At 39.1% G+C, this 19,914-nt stretch overlaps 2 protein-coding genes across 2 annotated transcripts in view; one reads left to right on the top strand and one right to left on the bottom strand.

Annotated features, from left to right (window-relative positions):
• The window catches only part of PRKG1 (protein kinase cGMP-dependent 1), a 1,115,575-nt gene that overhangs the window by 561,888 nt on the left and 533,773 nt on the right, over positions 1-19,914 (top strand). The window lies entirely within an intron of this gene.
• Positions 14,663-18,839, bottom strand: CSTF2T (cleavage stimulation factor subunit 2 tau variant). Its single transcript, XM_008535269.2, has one exon. The coding sequence runs from the start codon at positions 18,150-18,152 to the stop codon at positions 16,293-16,295; it is 1,860 nt and encodes a 619-aa protein (XP_008533491.2). The 5' UTR covers positions 18,153-18,839; the 3' UTR covers positions 14,663-16,292.

Below are 19,914 nucleotides of genomic sequence, written 5' to 3' on the forward strand. Positions count from 1 at the left end.
ATAAAAGCTTCAAAGCACTTTTAAACTTTTTATTAAAATATAACATGCTACAAAGTACACAAATTGTAAGAGTACAGCTCAGTTAAATATCACCAAGTGAACACACCTGTGTAATTCTCCCCATTTCAAGCACCCGAAGGCCTGTATGCGCCTCCTCCGAATACTTGTCTCTTCTTCTCTCCTCAGAAGTAGCCACAACCCTGACTTCTTACACCATGGATTACTTTGTCTTGTTTTTGGAATGGAAGCACACAATACGAGTTTTTTATGTTGGCTTCTTTGGCTCAGCATTATGTTGCTGATACGCGTATTGTTGCACATGGTCGTATTTCTTTCATTTCTGTTGCTGTCTAGTATTCTGTTGAATGAATGTACCACAGAGTTTCCACCCTACTGTTGATGGACATCTGGGTTGCTGGATTGTTATGAACCTTCTTGTGCATTTCATTTATTCGATGTGCATTTGCAGGCATTCCTGTTGGTTATACCTCTCCATGAATTTTCTGGGTTTTAAAATGCAAGTGCTTTTGGGTTAGAATGTATAATTCAGCTGTCCTTTTTTTTTTTTTTTTTTTTTACAAATGCAAAGTCTGTAAAGATTTTATTTGGGTTGTTTGTTTTGGAAGAGTATAATACATTTTTAGGAACATCTGGTTTGGATTAGGACAAGTCGGCCACAACAGATCTGTGAGAATTCTGTGATTAGTAAATGCACTCACCAGTGGCTCTGAGGAAGCAACAACATAGACTCATATGGCAGTAACTATAATTCTGTCTGCTTCCAGTAGTTCACACAGTGGCTATAATTAGACTCAGTTGCCGCCATGTCCAAAGATAATGGAAGTCACTGGGGCAGAACCCAGGATCTCATTCTGTATTGTGCTCAGAGAGGCCCTAGCTTTTGGGCACAGCCTGGAGAATGACCTCAATATTTGTATGTTTGTTAAATGTATCTTTTTTTTCTTCTTTGAGGAAGATTAGCTCTGAGCTAACATCTGCTGCCACTTCTCTTTTTGCTGAGGAAGACTGGCCCTGAGCTAGCATCCATGCCCATCTTCCTTTACTTTATATGTGGGACACCTACCACAGCATGGCTTGCCATGTGGTGCCATGTCCACCCCCGGGATCCGGGACCGGCGAACCCTGGGCCACTGAAGCAGAACGTGCACACTTAACTGCTGCACCACTGGGCTGGCCCCTAAGTGCATCTTTAATAAAGCCCTGATTTGCATACTGGAAGGAGAGGAAATGGAGTAGTACCATAGGTGAGAAAGGGACATAGAAGAGCCCATACTTTTATTTCCTGGTCAACATCTCTGATTCCTTTTTTTTTAATTTTGCCACATAGGTCTGGACGAGTGTTATGTTCTTCCCTGTGAGTTGAGCAAAGGAGAAAGAAGAGAGGATTAACGATCAGGAGGAGGTCTTTCTTCTCACTGTTGACACATTTAGCCATAACAGTTTGAAAAGACATTAATTAGAAAATGTAGTGCTGAGTGGATTCAGGGAGAAAGCGGTCTTACTTTCTCAGCAGGATTTCAAAGCTTAGCTTAAAAACAATCATTAGCAAATGTAAAGAGCAACATCTATGCAGCCAGCTTCCCAAGCCATTCTTGACATTCTGAGGTTTCCCCGCAAGCAACTAACAAGGGGAAGACATTGATAGGGAAGGTCTGGGAAGGCTTCTGACCAAAGCAAGTAGATTATATGTAAATGTTACCTTCTACCTAAGAGAATAGAATATGTTTTGGACATTCACATATGTCCAAGCATGGTGGGATTAAGATTTTTTAAATGATAAATAAATAAAAATAAAAATTCCTAGCACACACCCCCCCCCCCCCACACTAGATCTTCTTGAATCGGAATCTCTGGAGGTGGGGCCCAGAAATCCATGTTTTTCAGAAGCTTCCAGGAGAGTCTGATATGCAATCAGGTGTGAGAATCACTCCTCTAAATAGAGCCTGGTTGGGGCCAGCCCAGTGGCTCAGTGGTTACCTTCACATGTTCCATTTTGGCGGCCTGGGGTTCGTAGGTTCAGATCCCAGATGTGCACATGGCACTGCTTGGCAAGCCATGCTGTGGTAGGTGTCCCACATATAAAGTAGAGGAGGATGGGCACGGATGTTAGCTCAGGGCCAGTCTTCCTCAGCAAAAAGAGGAGAATTGGCAGCAGATGTTAGCTCAGGGCTAATCTTCCTCAAAAAAAAAGAAAAAATAGAGCCTGGTTGTGTTTGGCTTATCTTTGCTCCCAGTGATAAGGGGTTAGGTATAGACTGTGTTGTTTTATAGGAATGAAGAGGTAACTTTGCTTCAGAAAAAGGGTTCACGGTTTTCATTTCTCTATTTCACATTCAACAGAAAAGAGGCTGTGACATATACAAATGTCTTATTTGGAAGCAGCTGGTTCAAGCTGCAGACACAAGGTCCCTGGAGCTCCCGAAAAGACTGACACAGGTGTGTCTGGTAGGGTTCACACTGACACAGTGGTTGGATTTTTCACACAAGCTACCCCAGGAGCCACAGGGTAAACATCAGTCATTGTCTTAGGATAGAATGTACTGATGGCTGTTGGGACTACTGTGATGAATTATTAATCTAAATATTCTCCTAATTCGTCTGATTTTTATGATGCTTTCATTTATTGATATTTATAAATATTAATAAATATTTATTGAGCACATGGTACTGTGCCAGGTATTAGCCTAGATATTGGAAACAAAATGGTGAAAAGAGTTTCTGACATTTAGATCTTATTCCTCCCTCACTTTCAACTATTGTTTCTTATTCCTACAAGTGTCTCTCTTCTCTTCCTGCTGTACTTCTGCTGAAAATTGATCTTAAGTTGGTAACTGTATTTTCCATGCAGCTCCAAATCAGTAGTCTCTGCAAAAGGACCTGTTTTACAAGCATAGTGCTGAAGAAGTAACCTAATGGTTTTCTCTTTATTTTTTCTTGTCTTTTTCTTGCTGGTTTTTGACTGAGTTCTTGATAGCTAGAGTTGCTAAATGTCTCACTCTCAGAAAAACAAAGCATTCTCTTTTAGATCTCGTGAAGATCTCACCTGCAGATTACTTTGAGCCACAGAGGAATTTTCCACCTGGATCCCTGTGATTCTTTTCATAATTGGTCTCTTTCAGAGAGGTCTTTCTCAAATGTCACTCTGAACTTTTCATTTCCCTCTTTAAAACGCTTGAGTTTCTCCCTATATCTTTCAGCACAAAGGTCAAAATCTTCAGCTTACCTCTTGAGACACTGGGGATCCAGGCCCTGCTGCCTTACTGCCTTCTACTCCTGCATGTTCCCCCCCTCACCAATTCAAATTATTTTTATAGTGCTGATAGTGCCATGCTAGTTCATTGCAATGTCGTGGCTCATACAAGTCTTCCACGCAGAATGGCTCTTCAGTAACTCCTCTCAGTCTTCAAAACTCAGTTCTGTTCCAAGAAAACTCCACTGATCACTTACAGATTCAGATATTTCTTAATGGTGCTACTGTAGTACAGTGCTGTAGTATTCTATACTGCCGTCTGCTGTGAAAGTTCTCCCCTCTAGACTGTCTAACCTCCTTCAGGGCAAAGCAGATGCTCAGAGTACCTGGGACACAATAAACACTGAGTAAATGTAAAATCATTGGGAGCAGGGTCCTTTTTGGTTGTGCCTGGCATGTGGTGGGCATTAGATAAACACTCTCTAAAAGAATAAGTGAATAAAATGAGCTAGTTATACTTTTATTTCTTGTCTTCTGAGTACTACATATTACATAAGAATCTACTAAAAATTGGTATATTTATTTGTCTAAGTACATGGGCACTAGCGGTTTTAATGATGCTATTAATAGTGCAAATTAGTGATGGAAATCCATCTAGTCAGTTGATCCATCTATGAGGTTGAACCATTACCCAAAATGATATCTAGCTGTAAAATAACTTCCATACTTTATATCTGTGCTCCCCAATATGCTAACTGCTAGCCACATATGGCAACTAATCAATTAATTAAGTAAATAAATTTGAATGAGTTTTTAAATTCAGTTCCTCAATCTCATTAGCTACAATTTAAGTTTTCCACAGCTACGTGTAGCTAGTGCCTGCCATATGGGAAGCACAGATACAGACTTAGATTTAAATTAGTTATATAGTGAGAGATTCATAAACTGGAAATTTACCCATTTTGCTTTTAGTTTTGATAGGTAAAAATTTGAGAAGAAATACAGTAGTCATAAGTAAGTACTCTTCAAAACATGATGAATACTTTTATGTAAATCTGCTTAAAGAAACCAAAACATATTGGTTAGATTAATGCCAAGTGAATGTTAAACAAGAAGATACTCATTAGACGTTCCTAAATAAAACTCACATTCCACTAAAAAAGAGAAAAATCTGTAACTGTGGATTTCAATGTAGTTCAGTATTACGGTAGTTTCCAAGTTATGGCAAATAAGCATAATTATAGGATTTGTGTTATCTTAACACTCTTCACGTTAAGCTTGTTGTATTTCATAAAAGCTTTTCCAATACGTGTAATTCTGGAGGATCATTTTCTTAAGTCAGGCTGAGAAACACTAGATATGTGTAAAACACAAAATTCTAAATGAGATTAATTAAATCATAATACTTTGGTACATTTATTCTGAAAGTCTTTATTTATTCTATAGCATGGTGCTACCATCTTTGAAAGCATAAAGAAAAGGCTGAATTGTATGTGAACACTTCATTCATAAAACAAACATTTAAGATACATGTACCCTACATATATAACCTTATAACAAATAGTGCAAATATTTCCTCAGACTTTTGTATTGGGTTATTGAAGTTTGCTATAGATAAAGGGAAACACATTTTTGAAAATCTGTCCTCTATTGTACTGGATAAAGCTATAGGAAATAGAAATATATAAGCCATAAAAGCTCAAGCTAGATAAAACCCTGATATCATTTCTGTTGGTTTGTCTAAAATAAGATTTCAGGAGCTTGAAACCTCTTGGGTCGAACAGAGTCACCCGTTAGAGGATTTTTCAACATAAGATTGCCCTCATCATTGCAAACTTTGTATTTTGTACAGGAAGAAATTTAATACAGCTTTACTATATAAGGAAATATAGGGAAAGAGGTAAAGGAGAGGCAAAATTTTTTTTTTCCCTGCCCAGAACTTATGGTCTTTTCATCCAAAAGGCAGAAGAGACCACTCTAGTTTAAAATGCCTCCTTCTCTGATAATAAGCTTTTCTCGGTGGTTCTTTCTTTCCCCTCCTGAAGTGGAGGACCTCATAGCTGAGCTGATTCCTTCCATCCTCTATTCCTATCTTTCAGGGCCTGTGGAGCAATAAACAGAGCTGGCTCATGTTTTCACGTTGCTCTTATGGCTTCTTTGTCCACAGTTTCATTTTTTTTTAGGAATAATACCAATATCTAGCACATATCACTTATCAAGATCTTACTATCTGTAGGCATGGTGCAAAGGCACTAGCAAACAGTCAACCACCCCAGTTAGCTCAATCTACAGATTTTGAAAATGAGGCATAGAAATGGGTCACACAGGTGGTATTGCTGGAGCAAGAACCTGAACACAGGCAAAGACCAAGCTCTTTATTACAACTCTGTATTGCCTCCCTGGAAAAGCTCTTTCTGTTCCCTTTAGATTCAACGAATGTCTTCATAGTGTAGGTGCTGAAAAGGTTTTCACTGATCCCCTTAGGGTCTCTGGCTGGGTCTGAAAATTAAATTGACAAAGACAGATTAACAGGAAAAAAGCATAACCAAATTTATTTAATATACATTTTATGAGACAAAGGAGCCTTCACAAGGAAATGAAGAACTGAAGAAACAGACCTGAGTACTTTTATGCTGGGTTTGATGAAGAGCAGGCAGTTGTGTAGAAATACGATAGGTCAGTGAGTACGAGGTGAGTGTGGTAAAGTGGGAGAAGCTTAGCAAGGCCTGTTTGTTCGCATTCTTCTCAGCATCCCTTTGGCTTCAGAGATAAAGATGCTCCTTTCCTCCAGGTACAGGAAGAGCACCTCTCACATGAGGCTTTTATGACCTGTTTCAGGGGATAAGGCAGGGGGAAGGTCACAGTGACCTTCTTGCTTTTGCTGTTTTCTCAAACTCTTCCAGCTTCAAATATTCAATAAGCCAAGGTGCCATATTTGGGGGTACCCTGTTCTGGACCCAATAAACAGCTATAAACCATGAAACCTATTACTACTTTTTCCAAAAGGGAAATAATTGAATGTAAGAATATATTTGAAAACCCTCACTTCTACCACTGCAACTTAACTCTTCCTATTTCAGGTCAGTTCTTAAATCACAAAAGAACTAATTTCTTTTATGGTTTAGAGACTGTCATCTGATTATATGCTTACCTAAAATGGAAATGCTGAAATTGTAAAACGTTTTATTTTACTTATTTTATTTATAGTAAGTAGACTACAGGGAACAGACATTTCTCAAAAAAAAGTTGGACAAGCAGACAATATGAAGATGAAACACTTGAAAAGCATGTGAAAAGATGCTGAACCATTAGCCATCAAGGAAATGCAAATCAAAACTACGAAGAGATACCACTTCACATACATTTGCATGGCTATAATCAAAAACAAATTAACAAGTGTTGACAAAGATGTGGAGAAACTAGAACCTCATTTGTTGCTAGTGGAATGTAAAATGCTGCAGTCGCTTTGAAAAACAGTCTGACAGTTCCGCATAGCAGAAATATTCATATTCAGCCAAAAAGTAGAAACAATACAGATATCTATCAGCTGGTAAATAGATAAATAAAATGTGGTATATGCATACAATGAAATACTATTTGGCAATAAAAAGGAATGAAATACTGATACATACTACAACACGGTGAATCCTGAAAACATTATGCTAAGTGAAAGAAGCTAGTCACAAAAGACCACACACTGTACAATTCCATTTATATGGACTCTCCAGAATATCTATAGAGACAGAAGGTAGATAAGTGGTTGTCTAAGCCTGAGTGGAGAGGAATGAGAGTGGAGAGTGAACACCGGGCTAATTTTTTGGGGTGATATGTTTAGAATATGTTCTAAACTTAGGTTGTGGTGATGGTGCACAACTCTGTGAATATACTAAAAACCATTGCATCGCATACATTAAATTTTATGATATGTAAACTATTTATTAATAAAAATTTAAAAAATAGGTCAAAGGATTGTTTAAATTAGATATTGACTAGAACTATCTAGAAGAAAATAGTTTTATAGATTTCTTATAGATCATCTATTGTTATTCCATATAAATATATTCCTATTCTAAGTTTTGTTTTTCACTTTTTCTCTCTATTCTACCAAAGCCCAGGTTTAGTACTTGGTTCTTAGGAGAAAAAATAAAAAAGATGCGTAAGGACAAAAGATTGATTTTATAAATCTTTCACTGTTGCCTCAAAATCACCTCTTTATAGGCCTGCGGGGAACTTGCTCACTGAGGGAAAATGATGCCTGATGTTCCCTCACATTCAGTCCCCAGGAGAAAAACTATTCTACCATCACACCATCTCCTTCTTAAAGCAAAATGATGTAACAGGGAGAATAAGGACTTGGGAGTCAGACAAACTTAGGTTCAACGGTGCCTCTACCTCCTATAAGCTGTGTGACTCAGGCAAACTGGTTAACTTCTCTGATCTTATTTCTTCATGCTGCCTCCAGATTTTAGTGAAATTAGAGATCATGTATGTAAAGTGTCTGGCATTTAGTAGGTTCTTGACAGTTGCTTTTTATATATTAACCATGACCCAACCTTCTGGAAGAGGGCACGGAACGTACAATTGACATCTGTGTTAGTTCTGCAGCACTTGAAATACCCTTGCTACTACCTCTCTCCTTCAAAAACAAATATCTCCCCTACCCGAAATTTTGTAAATGATATCTGAAATTCCACTATTATAGGTTCCTTCCATGAATTCAAAATATTTGATCACTGTGTAAATAAAAATGCCAATTGGAGTGAAAATATTTTAAACACTTGTATTTCATGTCTATATCAATGCAAGTGAATTTTTCTTCCTTTCTCTATCAAAACAAAACAAAAAAGCCTTTAGTGGCAGGGCAGGTAAGACCCAAAAGATACACTGGATGCCTGAAGATGAGCTGCAGAGGGTACTACTTGCTTGAGGTGGCAGCCAGGATCATGCATATGGAGCAGGTCTGTGGTTTGGGGGACCACAGTGAAAAAATAATTTAAGCCCCCTCCCCTCCTCTCTTTTCCCTTCCTCTCTCCCTTTGAAGAGTGAACTTGTGCTGCAACACCACTTTCTAACCCTGGTTATTTGCACGACTTCACTAAAGAGAAGTGTTAGCCCTGACAGGAGATCAGTTTCACAATCCTGCCTTGGCTGGCCCTGGCTGTGTCAATGGCCAGCTCATCAGTGTTACCTCTCCTCGTGAATAATCCTGGGTGAAAGCGAGACTGGAAAGAGATGCAGAAAAGCCTCTTTTCTTCTCTCCCCAGGATAATCCATGTCTGATCCCTCAGGAGGGGCAGCTTGGGGCCGTTTTAAACCAAAGTTATTTTTGAGCAAGGCTCAAGTAGTTTGTGTGTCCCAGCAGAGGCTCTAACTAGGGGGAAAATTGCTAAAATATGTTTATTTGAAAACAATGACGACAAAATCTCCACCAACAAAAGATCCTATAAATCATCTCACTTCCAATTCACAAAACATTCTAATTAAGCAAACTTTGTTTCCCCTATCAGCGAACAAAGCCCCAAATTAGGACTAGAATACAAGTAGTCTGAACACCTGTGAGAACGGAGCGATTCCTGTGTTCAAAGGTCATCTCCACAGACTCACAATGAGGCTTTGATGGCATCTCTTGAAAGCCTTGATTTCAATTTAAATTGCTGTTTGCTAGAAATGTTTTGAGCTCAATCACTTAAATCCAATGTAAACTTTTCTATAAGGGAAAAAAATCCTAGTTTGCTTAATTTACAAATGTTGATTTGGTTAATTTGCACCCTTAATTATGATCAGGTTCAAAGACAAAGTTTAAAGGCACAGATGGCAGCATAGAGTTTTGATACCATTTCTAATAAATCTACTGAAAATAAATTGACAGAACAAACACTGAGCAGATACTTTTAACTGCTTTTGTTACATCGGTCCTTTCTTTTTGGTGCATGGGAATAATTAGATGAGGCTTGATAAATATTTAGCAGCAGAATTCTATTGAGGGCATATTCTTACCAAAATGTAAGCATGCTAATTATTCAAGAGTTCTTCTATTGTCTAGATGATAAACTGTGGGAGGGTTAGTTAGGAAATATTCCTGGGTCATAGAGAGAGATATTTACCAAAGGAAGTGTAGGACCCTAATGTGCAGTCAGCATTCTTGTCTGGATAGTATCTTACCAGGAAGACTATGAGATCTGCAGACTGGAGAACATTCAGGTTTTATGAGAGAATCTTTACAAAAGGTGGTATTCATCCCAGAGAGTCACTGCTGGTCACAGCTTGGCTGAAACAATTTTTGATGTGTGATGTTTCTGGTGATCACACGTAATAAATATAAATGTATCATTTCTAATCAATTTGACATGGCTTCCCCTCCACTCCTGAGAAAAAAGTCACACATATAAGACTAAATGCAAACTCAAGTGACTTCCCAAAATGATAGTAATTTCAACTACGATATCTTATGTTAAGATTCCCATTAAGCCTAATGTTCACTAAATTATCTGTGAAGGAACAGGATTTTTGTTTGCTCGTTTTTCAATATGGCTTCTAATAGAGGAGCTGTCTCCCTTACTTACCTCAGACTAGGTAGGCTTTTTGCCAGTTACTGAACATCTGTGCCAATGGAGGGGCAGCTATTTGGGTAAATTAAAAATCCCTTCTATTTGTCATAATGTTCATTGTCAAGGTGCTTTTTGTTTATTTTATTTCTCTTAAGATTAGTTTCAAGCAGTGCTTCTCAAACTTTTATCTGCATGTGAATCACCAGGGCATCTTATTGAAATGAAGATTCTGATTCATCAGGTCTGAGAAGGAACCTAAGATTCTGCATTTCTAACAGGCCTCCAGGCAATGCTGATGCTGCTGGTCCAAGGACCACATTTTAATTAGCAAGAGTTTAAAGCATCTTCACTTTCCATGAGCATAGACATCATGGGGTAGGAAAGGAGGACTAGAATGGAGGCATGTTGGTATCTTTCCTGGGTAACCCCATAGAGATGGAAAGGAAACAACTATGGCAATACCGAACTTCAGATTAAATTTCCTCAAGGATTTTTTCCTCCATTACCTGAAAAATTTCTGTAAGAAAATGGAATCTTTTGACCTAATGTTTTGTCTATAAGTACCAGTTTCAAACTTCCTTTAAAGTAGAGCAGGGATTCAGACAGTTACAAAGTAATCAGTCCACAATTCTAAATTTTAAAGATTTTTTAAAGCACGGCTTTGATTATTTTGCCCCCACGAATTAACAACAATCCCTTTTTAGCCACTCACCTTTATTCAACAGTTTTTGTAGAAATAAACTTTTTTCACACTCATGTTAATAATCTATGTCTATCTCTATACATATTAGAAAAATGTGTACAATTGCTATAAGCTGGTTTACAAACACAATTGGCATGATGAAAATATAGTCAACATAGTTTTCATAGAAATAATCTTTTATTTCTGCAATCATATTCCATATAAACAGACATACTATATATCTATATCCTGATGTCTATACCTATATCCATATCTATATATTACACTGATAAGTAAAACTAGCATAAATTTGAGAAGAAACTTAATTGACATGATAAATGTAACATGGGCATAATAAAGAGTAACTCCTTAATGGCAATCATCAAGTTTGCCTTGTATATCTCACCATGTGCTTTGCAAAAGGATTGGAGAGCATGGATTAATGTTTAAATGGTGCTCAGGTAAGAGCTATTATTAAAAAAGAAGCAAGACAAGGAGATGAGAGAGAATGGGGAGACCACGTTAAAGGGGGTGTTCAGGAGAAGCCTCTCTGAGGACGTGATATGTAAGTTGAAACCTGAGCAAAGGGAATCAACTAGCCATTTGAAGGCCTGGGGAAAGAGTCAGGTAAGAGCAAGGGAGACTGCCAGGTACAAAGCCCAGAGATGAAAACACGTTTGCTAATTCAAGGACTTGAAGCCAGGCCTGAAGTGGTTGTAGCAGTGAGGAAGGGGCCAACGTTGTAGGATGTGAGATTGATGGCAGAGGATCCAAATTACTTAGAGCTTTTCAGGACATGGTAAGGATTTGGGATTTTATTCTAAGAGCAATGTAAGCCATGAGCAGTTTTAAACAAGAGCATGACAGAATCTGATTAAGGTTTCCTGTTTTGTTTTGTTTTTTTAAGTCAGTGTGGAAATTATATAGTGCATCATTTTTTTTAATTGATTAAGAACAAAGAAATCTGTATACCATATATATGTCCATTCTAAAGCTGTTAACTTTAATATTATTTATGTATATGACATATTTCTCATTTTATAAATATATGTTTGAGTTTAAAAAGATCTTGCTATTTTGGCTTAGTATTCATTAAAAACACAACAGATTTGTGAAAGAAATTTACTCATTGGATTAGCGTTCCAGGACATTCCTTTGCTTGGTTTACCTCATGAAAAACTGTAAGTAAAACATGCAGAACTAGCCTGGTTAAGTTCCCACGCTCTGTGTCAGGGGAAGGGCTGGGGTTTGCAGGTGCGGATCCTGGGAGTAGACCTAGCACTGCTTGTCTAGCCGTGCCGTAGCGGCATCTCACATAAAATAGAGGAAGACTGGCAACAGATGTTAGCTCGGGGCCAATCTTCCTCACACACACAAAAAAGCATCATACCTTTTTTTTGTTTTTGGTTGGTTGGTTGGTTGACTTTGCAGAAATACACTTGCTGAACCAGTTTTTCTACTTCACATTTGTCAAATTAGACACTAATAATTTCAATTGAATCTAATAGTAAAAGCAGGAGATGTAAACTTGAAGTATTACAAGGACTGGGAAGTAATTGTGTGAATCAAACCTGTATAAGACCATAGGGAGCGGCTGGGCCTGTGACCAAATCGGAGGCTATATGCTGTACCTAAATGCATTCAAATTCAACATTTTTGAGAACCTTGGGCTGGTCACACAAAGCAAACCTGCAGGCTCAATTGGCCCACCAACCACAAATTTGGGGTTCCTTGTCCAAAGATATTTAAAGCTTCTACAGGACAAAACTTTGATAAAATTGACACAGGGGTTGGAAGGTTGGTATGTGATTCTAGAGATTTCAACAATGTAATTCTCTGGGATAAACACAGAAGTAGATTCCTAAATAGGTCCAGGTTGCTTCATATCCACTCCAGGCAGCAAGAGGAGGTAATGAAAGGCAGTGAAAGGCTGACAGGTATGTCGAAGTGGCCCACAGACTTTTGCGGTAAAATTATTGAAGAATATTAGTAATGTAACACAGAATTCTGATTGAAACAGCTAATTAAAGAGACAAAATAATTTGAGGAAAACTACTGGTTTCACTTCTTGATGCACAAGAGATTATCCATTCTACTTTTGTGAGAGACAACAAATAGTCAAGCAGATAATTTTCTTTTAAATGACCAACCTCTGTGACACAAATGAGATTGATTTCAAATGTCTGCAGATTTATACATACTAAATCATACAAAATTGATTATGGTTGAGAATGTTGCATATTTTATTCTAACTCCTTGATAATTAGTTACCTACCTTTGGGACCTAAATCAACTCCTGGTTATGAAGCATTGTCACGAACCAGAACATCTTGTTTGTTTTTCTAGGTAAAAACTTTGGTGTTTTTATGTATAGTATTTAATAAGTCCCAAGTTTGTTGTTTTTGACAATGCTAGCCCAATGTCACTTTTAATAAAATACATGCCCTTTACTGACATAAGCTTTATACTGTAGTAGAAAAATATCAAGAAAAAAACATGTTTGTTAACATCTCATGAGAAAGGTAATTTGTAATATGAGTATTTATGAAGCTGCATTTTCAACCAAGGGAGTAAACTTTTGTTTCAAGGTGCATAAAATCAAATGAAAATATTAAAAGATCTGATTCAGTTAAGATCTGAAATATACATATATATGAAATATATTAGCATTTTATATACTAATATCATATAATACTCATCCTATTAATATTTAATAATATGAACATTATCTTATTTTAAATATACCGATTTCCTTAAAATGAATTAGTCCTTGACTATAGAGCATTCTTGACAAGAGACTGATGAGAAAACCAAGCTCTAACCAGAAATCTGTCTAGAGGTTAGCTGAAGATACAAAGCAGTGAGAGGCTGACATATTCTTTTGTGAGAATGTGGGATGTAACTGATAATTCAGTTTCTCTGCCACAGTAGGTAGTTGCACATAATTATCCTTAGACCTCATCAGACCTAAGAGACAGGCCTGACACACCATAGGAAATCAGGTTCCGTGTGCTTAGTTAATGTCCCATCACAGCACGCAAAAGCAGGAAGCTTTGCAAGCTGTGATTATATTAAGGTTCTTTTTTCAATGCTTTTCTACCATTAGAATTCTGAAAAGCGTAGTTGAAAGTCATACATGATCTCATTTGGATTAACTTCCCTTCACCTGAGATTCACACTGGCTTCTATCTTATCAAACACTCCAAAATCAGAAGTCCTGGGATATCAGCACACAATTAACCAATAATATAAGAAGGGAAGGGCTAATGGGCAGGCACTGATTAAAGCTGATCATTTCATATTTCCAAGAGGAATAAGACCTAAAGAGGCATTTGCAAATCAGTGTTTCACCCCCCTATCTTCAACTATTGTTATTATGAATGAATTTGTGATTTCATTTGTAGTCTATCCATATTAGGGAAAATGCAGGATGCCAGGGTTTGTAACCAACAATTATGTACTAAAACACTAAGATTCTGACTGTTGCAGATATGTATTGCTTGTATTCTTCACTATCAAATGAAATAAGGTTCTATATTCTACATCAACACCTAGGACAGTCAGACAGTAAACTGAAAATGAGGAGACAACCTATTTTATTAAGTTTACCAGAGTAAAGGAAATTGCTTCTATTATGTATTTCTATTTTCTAATGCAAATAGTTGTTATAACTCATTTGTTCTCTGTGGAATCTAAATCCTTTGGGAGGAAATTTACATGCTTTTATAATGGGATTTTTTTTTCCCTTAAGACTGATAGAATGTTTTGTCCTCCTTTCTCACCTGTGACTATAGGGGATACAAGAATGAGTAAGACAGTCTTTGTTAGAGTTCCTGATCTATTACAAGTTGGAGTGGGTAGAGGGTCAAAGTGAAATAGTGCACTGCAATATACAAGTGCTGTCAGTAATAAAGATACCTGTACGGGGTTCCTGGGATACAGAGAAGAGTTCTTTGTGGGGAACACACAGACAAAGAAGGCTAAAATCTGAGTATCCACCAAGATACCTACCGTAGAATAACACGTCTTTATAGTTATTTCAATTGTGGAATTATGCAGATAATGGATCTAAGAAAGGGATTTCCATCCACTCCTGCAAATTCTATAGTTTTGCTTTTTCCACTTAGAAGAAAAAAGTATTCAGACCCCATGGAGCTCTTAAGAATAGACATCTAACTTTTGAATAATGCATTCATTAAAAATAAACATCAGATATTAAAGTCAGCCTTAATTGTACATTCTTTTTATTTAGTCTGCATTAAACAATGCAGAGATTTTACTACAACAAAGAGCATAACATTTAATAGTTTTCAGTTAGAGCCCTTCAGTGAAAGCTTTGGGATAAAACAATTATAATTTCAAAGTAATCAAGCCAACTCTGTGAATTACTAGAACCAGAGCTATCACCCATAAAAGAGAGTAAAGGAGAGGCATCCCCTCCAATATAGGGGAAGCATATAGAAAACATGGGAAAGTTAACAATATGAACAACAGTAAAAACAGGTAGCAGGAGACAACAGCGTAGGGATAAAAACTTTGTAAAAAGTGAGTAAATTACCCATTTAAGATGTAAAAACTTTGCAAGGGGAAAATAACTCAATTTCCAAGTCTCAGCTCCCTCTTTATACTAAATGATATTTTTTCCTCTTAACTAGATACTGGTTTTTCTTCTCCAGAGTGAGATCACCTGGTTATTTGTTTACGGTTCCATTAATTACTACTTGGTCTATGATACAAATTTTTGTGTGTCTACATCCTCAAGGCTTAAAAATAAATTAGGTAGTAGCTCTAAAGAAATGTTATAAGCCGGACCTTCATTTTTAAATATGTCTCATGGGTATGTATATTAGGACTCGATAGCTTTATTACTTGTAAAAAGTAAAGTGAGTAATAACCAACTGAGCAGGGAATTAAGGCTCCAAGAATCTCTCGACCTACCTGGGCCTCAATGATTCTGCTAAGATGGTGATAGGTAGATTTTGAAATAAGAGAATGAAAAGGCATGTTAAATGTTGCTGAGATAAAGAGTTTTACCTCCTAATTCAGGATGACCAGATGGATACCATCTGTATGGAAGCTAGCTACCAGGAAACAGAGCTTTACTGCATGCAGCTTTCCACTATTTAGGAAAAGCCCAATGCCTGAATACTGCTGGTCCCTGAAAGGTGGGCTAAATGAAAGAAACAATGTCACACCAGATGCATGCCTTGACTTTTCAGATAGCATAGCTTTAGAAAAAAACAATTCCCACACCACAAGCTGAGACTTATCCTGTTAGCTCTAAAGCTTCAAAATTATTCCAAAACACTAAAACAATGCTTAAACTAATACAGCATTCTATTGCCCTCAAATAGGATTTTGTATTTTAAATGGCTTACCAAAAAATATATCGTATAATTCTGAGGTAAACTTCTTTATTTTCTTATACAACCAAAAGTCTTAAACTATTACTACATTACCATTGTAACAGGTCATCTTTTAGTCTTTATGTGCAGTTTTCACATCGTTTCACTCGATATTTAGAAAGGTGTAGTTAACATATTGTAGACATTTTTAATATTGCTGCATCTTCTTTGTAATCTTATTTGGTACAATATAATCATGTTGAAAGTTATTTTTGTATATCTACAATGAATTAAAGTGAACACACCCACTCCCTCCTCCCCCCCCCCCCCCCAATTAAAAGGAAATTAGAAAAAAGAAAAAGACAGCAAGAAGAAATGAGATTAGGTTCTGGGAAGAGAGAAAGTCAAATCATTCAAGTGTGGAGATGCAGAAGCCAGATTTTTACATTCATTCTTCATTACAGAAAAACTTTCTGGGACTACTACCAAATATTTCCCCAAACCTTTCAAGAAGCTCCAGTAGACTTCTGGATTTGTTCCTTTAAAATCAGGATGCTCTGCCTTTGCTCAGGAGGCAGCATGGCAATCTGATCTGCAGTCAGTTGAAGAACCTGCATGATCAAAGCTGCCTTTTCTTGATCCTGGGGAGTTACTTGGCTCTGCCCAGGACTAAAACTGCTAGGCTGGCCTCCACCTTGCTTGCCCGCCCCCTGCATGCCCGTTCCTTGTATGCCGGCCCCCTGCATGCCCACTCCTTGTATGCCCGCTCCCTGCATGCCCGCTCCCTGCATGCCTGCTCCCTGCATGCCCGATCCCTGCATGCCCGCTCCCTGCATGCCTGCTCCTTGTATGCCTGCCCCCTGCATGCCAGCTCCAGGATTTCCCACCCCTGAAATGCTTGGGACCTGTCTGGGTCCCTGAGGACCACCTGCCCCCATATTAATGGGACCAGGACCCTGGATTCCACCAGTCATAGGGCCTCTCGAACTGGGGCCAGGGCCCCTTATCTCCATTCCTCTTGCATCCATGCCTCTTGCTTCCATCCCTCTGGCTTCCATTGCACAGGTCTCCATTCCTCTTCTCTCCATTACTCGTGTCTCTAAGACCTCAGTTTCCATGGCTCGAGTCTCCATCCCTCGAGAATCTCTACTACCTCTACCATCCAAAGGTAGACCCCTTTGATCCATCATGGGTCCTCTGGGCTCTCCAATTAGCATTCTGGGATCTGCTAATGGCCCTCCCCTCATCTCATGTGAGGAAGGGCCACGGCTGTCATGACCAGAGGCATGGTGCATAGGGGGACCCTGATGAGGTGGGCCAAGATAGCCTCTGGGCTCTACTTCTCCAGTGACTGAGAGCAAAGTCCCTCCACGTGGGTCATTTGGTGCATCTCCTAACAGTCCTCGAGGAGGCAGGCCACCAGCAGTCATGGGTCCACGAGGCATAGGAGCTCTAGGATCCGACATCTGCACCTGTCCCCGCTCTAAAGGCACAGGACCAACCCCTGGCATTCCAACTTGGGGCTGCATTGCTCCACCAGGAGTTAAGGAACCAGGACCAGGTCCGGGAACCCCAGTTGGTATTGGCCCTGGGGCTGGAATTCCACCCTGGATAGGGGTCTGCATCAGAGGAGGGATGTCTTTCACAGGTCTTCTAGCCAAATGCTGAGGCTGAGGGGCTGGAGGATTCTGCTGGTTCAGTAGAACATTAGGTCCTGGGCAGATCCCAGGGCCAGGGCCAGAGACAGGCTGAGATTTGCCTGGGATGAGCGGTGTGACATGTATCTTGCGATGCAGAATTTTCAAAGCAATCTCTGGATCCATGATCCTCATCACTACTTGCGCCTGTAACAGGGCGTAAGCCAGTTGGGGGTTTTGAAGTAACATGTTTCGAGCTTCCTGGTGACTGTTTTGGACACACAGCTTCATCTGCTTCATCAGCTCAAACATTTGCTCCGGGGGGAGACTAGCAACTGCCCTGGTAATTGATTCTGGGGCATCTTCCGGATCGATGGGGTCCCCGTAGGGGGAGTCAATGATGGGCGCTGCAGGCCCTAGGCTCTTTAACTCCTCCTTGTTCTTTTCACTGGCAGCATTGTCCACCCGAAGCGCTCTCCCGCTGAACTCCCGCCCATTAAGGTTCCGCATGGCACTAAGCGCGGTCTCCTGGTCTTGATACTCGCAGAAGCCATACCCCTTGGGTTTTCCCGTCTCTCGATCGTATACCAGCCGGAAACTGACAACAGAACCAACCTCGGAGAAAATGTCCTTTAACTGCTCCTCAGTGGCCTCATACGGAATGTTCCCCACGAACACGGAACGCAGTGATCGATCCATGGCTGGGTCTCTCACCGCCAAACTCGACATGATTCCGGTTGTGCAGACACAACGGAGAGCCGAGTCTTCCCAGAGTCGTCCTCTGGCGACCCACGCTTCCGCTGAGCAACGGAAGAAGCTTTTAAAATCCGGGCAGAAACCTCTCTAGTGGGCGTGAATGGTTCCGCTTAAACGCAAAATCTGCGCCTCAGTGTTCCACTAACTTAATGAGTTAATGCTTTCTGCCCTTGAGCCTTTGTGATGCTGTCAGGTCCTCCTTACCGAGGCGTCGGATTCCTTTCTGTCTCTTAATCAGCAGATTTTTCATGGCGCACCACCACTCACTCCAGTAAAAACTTTGCGCGCGTTGACCACAGTAAAGATGGCCACATAGACTTCACCATGGTAACCAGGAGAGGCCGCCTCCCTTGACGTCAAGAGCGGTTGTGCTTCCGTTTGCCAGCGGGAAACCGCCAACTGAAGGCTCATTAAGGCGGTGTGTTCTAGTTCCGATGCAAGTGCTTTCCTGTAGCAGTTTCTCTTTATATGGAAGCTGTATTTAAAATCATACTCCAGAGTATGAAGGAGAAGTGTAGTCGTTTCAAAGCAGATTTGGGATTTGCCCCTCAAAATAGAAAAGTAATAGCGCCGTTTTAGAAAACATTTTTGGAAAGTAACTGCCCAGAAATACAAGCCGCACAAGGGTGCCGGCTCCATCCCCGCCCCCATCTTATTGCTTCGGATAACGGGATAACGGCTGTTTGTTTGAAGGCGGGTCCTTCCAAGTTTTTCTCCGCGCACCCAGGCTGCAGTCGAGCTATTCATAATATTACTTTACCCCCCTTAATTATATTAACCAGTACTAATGGTTAGTAGTAAGTATCATTTAATGGCTGCAGAGCGTGAATTATGTTTAACTATTCTTATACTGTAGGCATCTAGATTGGTTCTGCTTATTATAAACTGATGTAATGATTTCACACCTCTACTATGAAGGGAAAAACAAACTGTAGTTGTTTCTATTCTGCTAGTTTTGCCGGCAGGCAGAAGTTGAAACGTGTGGAGCGAGGAGTTTTTTCCCCCATTTAACAGACCATAGAACTGGAGTTTGGGGAGACCTAGGTTATTTGCTAAGCAGCCAGGAAATGGCAAAGCCAGAATTCTTACACAGGTTGGTCTGTCATAGCTTCAGAGATGGGCTGCCCCATATGGTAGCCACTAGCCGCTTGTAGCTGTTGGGTACTTGAAATGTGGCTAGTGTGATTAAGAAATTGAACTTTTAATTTTATTTCATTTTTATTTTAATCTAAATATGAAAACTGATGTTCAGTTAGGCTAATGGAAACCTTTTTAGTATGTTTGGAACAACTTGGGTATGAAATCTACTTTTGCAATGATAAATTTTTTTTAATCGAAATAAAAATCAAGTATTTACAGTTAAAAGTTATCATTCTAATTGCGATGTGCTGAATGTGTAAAATGCATGCAAGATTTTCAAGACTAAGTATAAAAATGTAAAAATATCTCCTTAATTTTATATTGTTTACATGAAGAAATATTTTTAATTTTTTTATTTAGACAAAATATATTTTAGCATTAATAGCATTCATTTCATTTTACTTCTAAAATGTAGTTACTTAGAAACATTAAAATTACATATATGAATTGCGTTGTATGTTTATGGACTACACTGTTCCAGAGTCTAAGTCTGAAGCGTTAAGCAGAGAATCATTTTATTCTGCATAAACCTTTTGAGGGGATTATTAAACTTCAGGTTTCATTGAGAGATTGTGTTATGTATCTTGGGTGTCAT

This window comes from Equus przewalskii, chromosome 1 (assembly GCF_037783145.1).
Source record: "Equus przewalskii isolate Varuska chromosome 1, EquPr2, whole genome shotgun sequence".
NCBI classification, from domain to species: domain Eukaryota; kingdom Metazoa; phylum Chordata; class Mammalia; order Perissodactyla; family Equidae; genus Equus; species Equus przewalskii.

Coding starts and splice junctions, on each gene's coding strand:
- CSTF2T (XM_008535269.2), bottom strand. CDS start 18,152: ATGTCGAGTTTGGCGGTGAGAGACCCAGCCATGGATCGATCACTGCGT.